Raw genomic sequence first — 11,203 nt, 5'->3', positions numbered from 1 at the left:
TGACAGCAGATACTAGAGTACTACCATCGACATTTGACAATGATTCATGGTTGGAATTAAACAACACTTAACACAAGAGACTATAATATTAGACATCTAGATCAAACTGAAATCTATAAAAGTAAAATAAAAATTCCATGAAAAATAAAAAAATAAAAAAATAAAAAAAAAATTGAAAGGGATCTGTAAACTCCAACAGTAAGATCTGACAAAACATCCATACCAGATTCCCCATGAGAACATTAAAACAAGAACAAAACCCTACATAATTCCTCCAAAGAAAATACCACACGATCCAACAACATTTCAAAAATCAATGGCTAAAGAAAAAGAAACAGACAAAAAATACAAAACCCTAGAATATCAATCCAACGAGTTTTACTACTATAGATAGCAAGATCCATATCTAAACATACGAAAATCCCAGAACAGAAACAAAACCTAAGAACAGAGACTCAAGTCTCAACAACATATAACAAAAACACTTATAAAAAAAAGTCTAGGATGATTCAGATTCAACAGAAGAGATCTCCTCACTAGTGACAGGAGGAGCCGCAGAGATCGGAGTCTGCGAAGAATTTTCAGGAGGAGAAGAAGTCACGGCTTTAGCTTTAACAGCTTCAAGCATTCTCTTACTGATCTCTTTGGAGTACTTCTGAAGCATCTCGATTCCATCATCTTCAACAGAACTAGTGGTGGTGGTGGTGGTGGATGAGGTAGCAGCAGAAAAAGCTTCCTCTTCGATGAGACGAGCAGTGGTTGATGCTTCATCTGCAGGAATGGTTCCATAGCGTTTGGAGAGGACTGAAGAGGGTGCAGAGAGGGTTTCGATGAGGCGATTGATGACTGCGTCTCGTGTGCGTTGTGTTGGTGGCCAAATGCTTAAGGAGATGTTCATTTTCTCGAATTTCTTCGCGATCTCTTGATGCTTTTGTTCTTGTGGTTGTGGCGTTTCTTCTTCGGCTCCTGACATTTCTTCTGTATTTTTCTCTTCTACCGCTACTGCTCCGCTTTCGTCTTCCTTATCGCTCATTTTGCTACAAAACCCCCAAAATGAAGAAAAAAAAGTGTAATTATTATATTGGAAGAAACTACTTGGGTACTTATAGAGTAGATCGAAATAATGGTCTACCTTTATCGTAGCCTAACATCTAAATGTGGGTACTAGTTAAAATTGATTTGATCTGATTATCTGACTTGACAGTGTGTCTTATGGGGTTAAATTGTGAAAATTCTTTCCATTCTTTTCTTGACTTCTATCTGCTATTATTTTTTGAGTCTGTGATCATCTGACTACCCCATGTGACATACTCAATCGACTAATTGATTTGATAAATTCCAGAATTGTAATTCTACACTCTTTGGGATACACGATTCTTTCGATATAGGAAAGTGCAACTGTGTCTCGAGGAGCACAAATCTAAATTTTCGAACTTGTCACATCAGGATAACCAGATTATCACGATTCTTATTTTTTTGAATGCTAAGTAGTACTTCTATCCATTTTTTTTGTTTCTCCTTTACAATAAAATATGTGTTGTGATTTTCGGATTCGAAAATTTTCCCTAGGTGAATATCTAGTTGACATGGCAAAAGGTACAAAATCATAGATCTTTTTCTTCGGGATACACAAGAAAAATGATCAATAATTCTCTTGTGACATCAGCCGCGTACAAATCGAGTGAAAATTTTCGAGTCAGAAAAATATTAATCAACTAATATAATCTAAAAAGATTAAACACGGGATTAATAAGGTCTTGACTAAGCTTGAAAAGTGGGTGGGATTCATAATTTCAACCCTATTAAAATTGAAGCATAAATCATAGTCTTAATACGTTTAGACACCTAAACGAGTCTTCAAAATTTCTGTAGAACCATTCTGGCAATATGACAATTTTTTTTAGGGAAATGTTCAGCACCCTAAGTTTTACCACACACTTTAACAAACGTTTTTTGTCCTACATGGGTTAAAAGTTTTGGAATGAGCTGATTTTTGGTGAGGATGATCTCTATGATTAGAAGATCATCCTCCCCAAAAATCAGCCCATTCCGAAATGTTTAGCCCCATGTTTACACGTTGAAAAATTGTGGACCGTCCATTTTTTGTAAATCAATTTTGATGGGGTTAGAAGTTTTGGAATGAGCTGATTTTTGGTGAGAATGATCTCCTCACCATAGAGATCATCCTCACCAAAAATCAGCTCATTCCAAAACTTCTAACCCATGTAAGACAAAACGCGTTTGTTAAAGTGTGTGGTAAAACTTAGGGTGCCGAACGGGACCCTTTTTTTTATTTATTTCACACCTACTTTTGCATTAATATTTTGGAGACCTCATTGGATGTGATGTGCCACATGTGATCCAAGGACAAGGGATCTATCGAAATTTTGAAGCAAGCAATCACCGCTTGAAAGTTTTTCACAAGTGACGTTGGTCTCGGAGACAACCAAAAAAGCGAGTCACCATAAATTGACTAGGTTTGAGATGAAGATAAGAAGAGACTTATTGCAAGACCTCTCAATCAAACCAATGGAGTTGTTCCAATGAAATATCCACCAATAGATGAATCATCACCGTTTAACAACATTCCCTACTTTATTAATCATCGAGATGTGAAAGATGATTTATTTATCAATTTTACAAGGGTCGGTGGTAATAATCAATCAACAAGTAAGCATGTTGACTAGATAAAAAAATGATGACTGTTGGAGATGTTTTGGGTCCATGTTCATTAAACCTTGATGAACAAGTCTCCAGTAGGGCCAACCTTGATGGACAAGTCTCACAGTGGGGCCACTCTCTTTTGGAAAGGGTATTGGCTTTTTTTTAAAATCCAAAACCTTGGAAAATGATGAAGTCTTGATAATAGATCTGGATTTTATTTAATAGTTAGTCTAGACTTCTAATATGTTATGTTATTTCGTTATGTTTTGGTCATTTGATTTAGGTGATTAAGAACTAAAACAGAGTTTTATATTATGTTATGTAATGTGGCATTAAATTATGAATAATGATGAATGCGTGTGGTTTTGATACGCAGTTGGATACATGGTTGATTTGGCAAGGGCACAAAACCGCACATCTTTTTCTTGTGTATCCTAATGAAAAAGATCTATGGTTATGTGCCTTTGCCATGTCAACCAATTACAAAATCTTGTGCATTTATCACGGCTCTTCAATTATATTTGAAAAGAAAATGGTTTGAGATGTTCAGAGACGAAGAGCAGAATTTTTTGTGAGAAGAGTTGAATTCTTTTCTATTATTATTATTATTTTGAAAGAGTTGAGTTTAGCACCAATCCAATTTTCAAGTTAAGTGGTTCCTAGATGGGTTGAGTAGACCCCATGGTTTTAAATTTCGCCTGAGACCCGAGATGACTCGTCCCATTATCATCCATCAATGAGAAGAGTTTATAAGTCATCTCAAAGGCATATTTTATTATATAACTCGAAGGCATTATTCTAACTCTCATCCAAGACAACTCAAATAAATCGAATGTCTCGTCCAAGACGAGTCATCAAAACAAATTTTAAAACCATGATTGACCCCTAATTCGATAAATGGAGTATAATACTCTTAACCATTGGGTCGAGTCATTCCCCAATCTATAATTTTCTACTCTTATTATTATATTTTGTATTACGATGAATGTTTAAATCTAGAATTCTATGTAATTGATGCTTGTTTGTCAATATAAAATCCACATTTTAAAATTTTGAAACGATTTCACATTCCAAAAAGAATCAGTCCCAACTATATTAAGTCTTAAATTTATAGTATCTCATATCAAAATTTTAGAATGTTTTCTCGAGTTCATCGTTTCAAGTCTCTGTCGTCAGTCTTTAGTTTAAAATATCTATAACCAGTTTTTATCACTTCCACTAGTTATTTGATTTTATCTCACTACATCAGAATCACTAATCGCATTAAACTCGTTTCAGATGAATGGTTTGATATTTTTGACTTTCTGATATAAAAGTATTCATCTTTCAATAATTAAAAAAAAAAAAATTATCTATATATATAAAGTAAGATTTTGCAATTGAGCATCAACTAATCCACCTTTGTACTACAAAAAATATATAATTATTTAAATACAAGTATATATTTATAAAAAAAAATTAATGATACATTGCATTTATTTGGATATATATACAATCAAAAAGTGATTGCTTGACTGGCCCCTATTTTTTAATTTTGAAATACAAAAAACAAATTTTGTTCTATAAAAGACTGTTTGCTTTCTAAATTTCCTAAACTACAACTTACACAAGGTTTTCCAATTCACATTATATACATTCTTGTTCCCTAAAGATTTGACACACTCAACCCATGCCTGGCACTCCACTTTCATCCTTTTTGAGGTCTGAAGGAGGTAGAAAGCAATCCATGGACAAACCCCATATATTGAAATCGACCTCGTCAATCATCCATGTCTCCTCCATCTTCCTCTTGTGATTCATAGACCCTGCACCGTATCTAAAGAGAGTGACAATGGTCTTGCCACTATGAGCAATGTTGATGCCATCAATGTATCTATAGTCCTCGATAACTGATTCTGTACTTGTTTCCCAAAATATGCTATCGTCGCCCTTGGCCTTCATCCTTAGTAAATGGGAGTCCTCGAATTGGATCAAAAGACCAGTTCGTTGGCTGAAGTACCCCCATATGGTGTGGTGGATGATCTCAAAGCTATCACTGCTTCGTGCCTTAAGAGTCAATGGGCTTGCCTCAAGCTTGAGTATGAAGCAATCTTCGTCGTTGATGATCTTCTCTCCAATGCACATCGCATCGGAAAATAAGCTGGCTGTGGACCTAGGGTCCAGTCCCTGGAAATTCACACTAAACTATGATTATTACAACAAAAAAGAAGTTAGCACTTTTAATAATAGTGAATGCCATGCACTCATGCAAGCAATGGATATTAGCAACCTTCAATAAAAACCTAAAAAAAGTCTATAATGTTTATAGTCGTGCTAGAGTGACCTCAAGCTAGAACCTCATATCGTACTTCTTGACGTGAAAGTGTATGGAAACCATAGATGCCTTTCATCGAGATACGATTGAAAGAGCATTTACATTTCCTATCCACTTTCACGTCAAGAAGTGCGGTATGAGGTTTTAGCCTAAGGTCACTTCAACATTATTCTAATTTTTAATCTTCTAGCAACAAAAAAAAATAGGATTTTATTTATTTATTTATTTTAATGACGGGGTTCCAAACCCATAGGCCCGACTAGTAAGGGCGAGGTAACTGACCTCTTAGAAGACCGTATCTTGCTCAAATCCTTTGGGTACATGCAATACCCCACATACCAAGTAAGTAGGGATAAATCCCTGTGGGTGCCAACAAAGGGGCTTGGACTCACGACCTCTCCATTTAGGATTTTATTGCTATTATACAATACAATGTCATAAAACCTCAAAAAATTATTTACAAAGATTTCATTAGATAATACAATAAATTCTAGCCCGAAGGAGTTAGCCTTGAGGCAAGTCAAGTCAAGTATTAATAAGCTCCCCAAGAAGGGTAGGTTAAGTGTTCGAAACCTCACAAAGTAATGAATTCTTTGGGACCACCCTCTAGGGTCCAATTGAGCCTCGACTCAACCAAATGGCGTAGGACTTTCTGATGGGGCAATGTGTGACTGTGGGATTAGTCTCACCCAAAAGGTGGGGATACTCACAATAAGCAAATATATATATAGGGAAATGTTCAGCAACAAACATTTTGGCAAAACATGGGTTAGAGGTTTTGGAATGGGCTGATTTTTGGTGAGGATGATCTCTACGGTGAGGAGATCATCATCACCAAAAATCAGCCCATTTCAAAACTTCTAACCCCATCAAAAATGGTTTACAAAAAATAGACGGTTCACAATTTTTCAACTTGTAAACTGGGGCTAGAAGTTTTGGAATGGGCTGATTTTTGGTGAGGGTGATCTCCTCACCATAGAGATCATCCTCACCAAAAATCAGCCCAATCCAAAACCTCTAACCCATGTTTTGAAAAATGTTTGCCAAAATGTTTGTTGCTGAACGGGACCATATATATATAATACAATAAATCCTTATTTTTTGTTACTGAAAGACAATTACTTTTTACTGGATTTGAAGGTTGCTAACGTCTAATGCTTGCATTGGATATTAGCATTTTCCTTTAAAGACATTTAGTGACAGAAATACTTGTAACAATCGGCGTAAGGGTCTAGGCGGACCCCTAGAGGCATGTGATTGTTGGGTTGCAAATTGCCTCCATGCTACCTTACCATTGCTTCCCGCACTCAATTTGCACCCAGACACAACAAGTTCAAGGTACCATAAGTCTGGGTTCTTTTGCCAAATAACGAATCCTCCGATCTCACCGCTTGTCCTTGCCTTCACACTCTCATCACCCATGTGGAATTCTGATGCACACATTGTCACTTGTCCAATTGCATACATGCTATTCACACGGTTCAATGCCTGCTGTCCTCCCGTTGCTGCTATGTACTGTTGAAGTATATACTTTGCCGTCGAAGCTTCCTGTTAACAAATAATTTCCATAATACAACAAAGGTAACATACAATTTATTAATGGTTTTTTGTCATAATTTTATTAAAATTTTAAAGCAATAATAAATAAATTTCAGTTTATTTCATTTGAACTTTACTTTATCTTGACATGTATTTGAATCATTCAAACAACATCAACCAAATCAAATAATCTTAGTTATTCACTCCATAGTATTCAAATAAGAATGCTGCCATTGATGAGTTTGCTAGAATCATTTAATGGCTTGCATGCCTAATTGAGGAGTTATGATCAAATAAAATCAAACCCAAAAATTAAAAAGTTTTCTTACAATGGAACAGTCTTTGATGGGACGGTTGATCATGTGATCAACCTGCACTTGAAGTGGGATTAATGGCGATCCGACAACATTTAGTAGGAGCTGTAGCTCCACATTACGCTCAGCTACAGAAGTTGACGATGACTTGTTGGAAGATTGGGATTTCATCAATGTGTATATGTTTTTCCATCTAAGGGCCGTATTGCTACCCATTCGATTGAACATTTCTTCAGGAATGGGGATCTCGAGGACTGTATCCAGGCCATCTTCCTGATCGAAATTCGGACATAATTTCTTCATGGAGAAAGTTTCAGATTTTCAGGGGGAGAGGGGGTTGGATTGTACTTCAAGGAATTTGTCTTGGCCACAATCCTTCTCCTTAATTTCAGGAGCAATTCAACCACAAATTTATGTTGTGGGCTTAACCGTCACATTTAATTCTGTGCCCCGTTTTTTCACTATTTATAGTCCAACAACTGCTGGACCAACACACTAATAATTGTGCCGCTGTGTATTAATATTTATAGTTTGGAAATTTTACTAAAAGGACCCTGCCCCTAAGGTTTGGGTGGAAGCTTGAATTGATAACCTATTTGGTAATCTTTTTATTTCTTAATGGTCCCTTGATCTCATCTCATCTCATGTTATAATATTTTTGAAATACCCAAACAATCCTTTTTTCTCATCTTCTTCACATATTTAGATTTTCCAACGGCGAGTACAATCATTTATGACGATATATATTTATCATGAATGATGAATGAAAATGATATATTTCTAATTTTAAATATTTAAATGTATTTTTTTATTTATAACAAAAAATAAAAAATGAAGTTTGTTTTATAATACTATCGGGCTTCATCGCTTTTTATTGTTTAGTTCAATATTTTTATTGTCGAACTTACTACTTTTTATTATCGATTTGACACTTTTTTTTATTGTTGATTTTGATAATTTAAATATAAAAAACTGACAATAAAAATGTTTAACTCAACAATTAAAATTGGTGAACTCAACATTGTAAATGTGATTCAGTTTTTTCATTTTTTTGACTATGATACTTGATAGATCTTCTCCAAATACATAAAATACATATATTATAGTTGTGAAACAAAAATTGAACCAAAAGTTACGATGAAATTTTAAAAAATTTAACTTTGTTATTCATTTTTTGTTATAATATTATCCAAATAAATAGAAAAATACATTTAAATGTTCAAATTTAAAAGTATATCATTCTTCATTTGTCACTCACGGCAACAAATTGTCCGAATTGATCTTTATCCCGGTTGAAAAACTCAAGTATATAAAAAGATATGACAAAAGGGTAGTTTGGGTATTTCAAAAAATATTATAACAAATGAGGTTGAGGGATCAATAAAAAAGAAAAAAATACTTAAAGGACCATGGTGGAGGGATTTATTTTTAAATAATCCCTTAGTTTTATGCTACAACTTGATAGGACATTTAGTAAGAATAAACTTTTTATTTCTTAATAGTCCCTCGTTGTTGGCTAGCTCAGCACTTTTTTACTTACTGTGGAGTTCACTGTTTTTTATTTATTGTCGAACTCGACATTAATAAAGCCCATCCATTTTCAAATTTTGAGTTTTTTCGACTAAAATACATGGAAAGATTAACTAAAAACTTAAGATAATGACTTGTTTGGATGACTTGAACCAAAAAGAAACCATTCTTGCTCGATTTTATATTTGTCATCAAAAAATTAAGAAAAAAGTGAAAAACACTAGTTTTTTACATGTATCTTCAAAATGTTTGAAAAAACCCTTGGAAATGATTTCTTCTTCCTCCAAATTTTCCAACAAAACGGAGTTTCTGAAATTCGATTGAGATGCTAAAAATCTAATTATTTTGTATGAAAATGATGAATTCGAACGGTTAGAACATTCAATCATGAGAAATGTGGGAGATCAGGTCAGGTACGCTTAAGAAAAGAAAAGTTTACTATGTGGACTATCAGGAAACCGCCCAAAACTTGGGGATTATTTATTAAAAAAAATCCCTTTGCCATGGTTCTTTAAGTAATTTTCTTTTTTAAATAAAAAATAAAAAGGTCACTAAACTAATTTTCTTTTTCTTTCTCATAGAGCTCATAGAAATGGACCTGCGTGTATTGAATGACACCCCTAATCTACAAAACTATCCTTGCATGTTTGACGTGACACGCTTTGAAAGGTCCATGAGCAAAAAATCACTCCTCATCCATCTAGAGTTGTTTAAGTATTTTTTATAATTTTATATATTTACCTCAAATCATAAAGTATAGGGGTGGCAATCTTAACACGACCCATGGACACGACACAAAATTAGTGGGTTTGGGTCAAGTCTAATTGGGTTTGGATTATAATAGTATCAACCCGTCTAATATGATTATTAAATGTGTCGGGTCTGAGTTAAGGGTGTCAACCCACTTAACCCATTTTGACATGTTTATTTATTCTATCATTAACATATAGTTTTAAATATATTATTATTTATTTAGAAAATGTTAACTTATCCATTTTTTATCTATAATTTCCTATAACTTTTTCATGATACATTTTTTTAAATTCTATAAAATATAAAGGGGTTTTAAGATATTTTTCAATTAATTAAGTTAAGCTTTTAGCATGGAAATAAGAAAACACTTTCTTTACTAAGTGATTTATTTATTTATATTTATGTTTTTTAATTTACTTTTTTCATTGAAATATAGAGGCATGAAGTGTCCGATTCCTACTGTGGTGATCTATGTGGGCAAAACGACCCTTATTAAGATTTATGAACTTATTAAGTAAGGCTAGTATCATGTAATAATGAAATACACTTTGCTTAGTGAATAATAATAATAATAATAACGACAAACATTTTCATTACTAACTTACTAACTACTAAGTTAGTAAGGAAACTTTTCTAACCACGTTATCTTATGGCATCTAAAAACGTGATAAGATGCCACATGATTGTAAAGGAAAAAAATTATTAACTTTGAAAAAAAAATTAAATGAAAATCATCTTTCACCGTTGAATTTAATTTATGATTGTGTGACTTTATTTTTAGTAATGGTATTTTATTTTTTATAGAGGAAATGAAACTTATTTTTTTGAGTACTAATAATTAAATTTAGCCATGTGACAATTCAATCGACTTACCTGATATAACAGGCTTGAAAATTGTAGATGTGCTTTTTTCGGAATATAAAATTACGATTCCCTATAAAAAGATGTAATTTTATATCCTGAGGAGAGCATATCTTCGATTTTCGAGCCTGTCATGCCAGGTAAGGTGATGATTATGCCACGTGTTTAAGTCAAATTATTAGGATTCTAATTTTTTTTTATTATATAAAATAAAAATAAAAATTTTATTAAATAGATTATGTATGTGTGGCCAATTATACTTATTTATAAATGGATTGAGTTTGGAATTAAATTTTTTTACACGATGTGGGTGTTGTTAACTTTTTAGAATACCCTTAACTCAACGCGACCCGACTCATTGCCACCCGTAAGAAAGTGCCAACATCTCGAAAGAACATGGGACTGTACTGCGGACTGGCCGTCGTGTCTCATTTAAACTTAATTTCTCGACAACACTGAGAAATACAGAGAGAGATGGCTTGGCGTTGTGGGGGATCGCTTTCAAGGTCGTTGTTCTCCAGTGCGAGAGATTCATTCTTGCGGCCATCAATGTCGCTCCCCAGCCTTCATCCGCTGTCACTTGCAGCTCCTCGCTTCCGTCCTTGCCGCCTCTTTTTCGCCAATTCGAGGTGCCCCTCAAATGTATAAATTTTTTTTTTTTTTTAAATCTAGGGTTTAGGTTTTTGGTGCTGTTCTTCTGTTCCTCATCATTCTTAGTTGTTTTTCGTAATTTTCTTCTCTTGTATAGGAACATTGGAGAGTTAGGATGTACGCAAGCTCTTCTTCCGCTGCACAGTTTAACTAGAAAAGAGAAATCGACCGATTTCGAAAATCTTAAATGGAAAGACTTTGATGATTTATAAAAAGAAAAGGACAAAGCTTCTTAAAAGTAAAGAAAGGGTAACATTAAAACTTCTGAAAAATGCTAGAATAGAGAATCTACCATTTTCGAAAATCTTAGAAGGAGAAAAGCGAATGCTTTAAAAAGGGAAATGAGAAATCGTTCGAAAGATAATGAAACATATATTTGACAATTTTAAAAAATATTGTAATTAACAAGAGGAACAAAATAACTTTTGAAAAATGGAAATTGGGCTAGGCAGAAACTTTTGAAAGGACGTCGAAACTCGAAATTTTGGTACAACTTGAATGAATTTAAAAAGAGACGCAATAAAAGCTTTTTAAAAATCAAGAAATGGTAACACACTAGCACTTCCAAAAGAACGTT

At 33.8% G+C, this 11,203-nt stretch overlaps 2 protein-coding genes across 2 annotated transcripts; both read right to left on the bottom strand.

Moving 5' to 3' along the window:
• Window positions 1-363: 363 nt before the first annotated feature.
• Window positions 364-1,155, bottom strand: LOC147407069 (MFP1 attachment factor 1-like). The gene is made up of 2 exons (XM_086435464.1): window positions 1,133-1,155; window positions 364-1,037 (listed from the first exon to the last, which is right to left on the bottom strand). Exon 2 carries the CDS (start codon window positions 1,031-1,033, stop codon window positions 500-502), a length of 534 nt encoding a protein of 177 aa, XP_086291590.1. The 5' UTR covers window positions 1,034-1,037; window positions 1,133-1,155; the 3' UTR covers window positions 364-499.
• A 2,959-nt stretch (window positions 1,156-4,114) lies between these two features.
• LOC147407068 (uncharacterized) lies at window positions 4,115-7,223 on the bottom strand. Its single transcript, XM_086432818.1, has 3 exons — window positions 6,847-7,223; window positions 6,188-6,526; window positions 4,115-4,830 (listed from the first exon to the last, which is right to left on the bottom strand). Exons 1-3 carry the CDS (start codon window positions 7,132-7,134, stop codon window positions 4,327-4,329), a joined length of 1,131 nt encoding a protein of 376 aa, XP_086288944.1. The 5' UTR covers window positions 7,135-7,223; the 3' UTR covers window positions 4,115-4,326.
• Between the last annotated feature and the right edge of the window lie 3,980 nt (window positions 7,224-11,203).

The sequence above is a fragment of the Akebia trifoliata genome, chromosome 3 (genome assembly GCF_017979445.1).
Source record: "Akebia trifoliata isolate Shusen 1 chromosome 3, ASM1797944v1, whole genome shotgun sequence".
NCBI classification, from domain to species: Eukaryota; Viridiplantae; Streptophyta; class Magnoliopsida; order Ranunculales; family Lardizabalaceae; genus Akebia; species Akebia trifoliata.
The sequence above is the reverse complement of the archived record's forward strand: the minus strand, read 5'-3'. Positions and strand labels throughout refer to the sequence as shown.

Bases quoted from the DNA above. Each gene is read 5' to 3' on its own strand.
- LOC147407068 (XM_086432818.1), bottom strand. From the start codon at position 7,134: ATGAAGAAATTATGTCCGAATTTCGATCAGGAAGATGGCCTGGATACA. The intron at 6,527-6,846 runs GTAAGAAAACTT...ATTTGTTAACAG, and splicing joins CCATCAAAGACTGTTCCATT to GAAGCTTCGACGGCAAAGTA. The intron at 4,831-6,187 runs GTATTTCTGTCA...GTGAATTTCCAG, and splicing joins CCTTACGCCGATTGTTACAA to GGACTGGACCCTAGGTCCAC.
- LOC147407069 (XM_086435464.1), bottom strand. From the start codon at position 1,033: ATGAGCGATAAGGAAGACGAAAGCGGAGCAGTAGCGGTAGAAGAGAAA.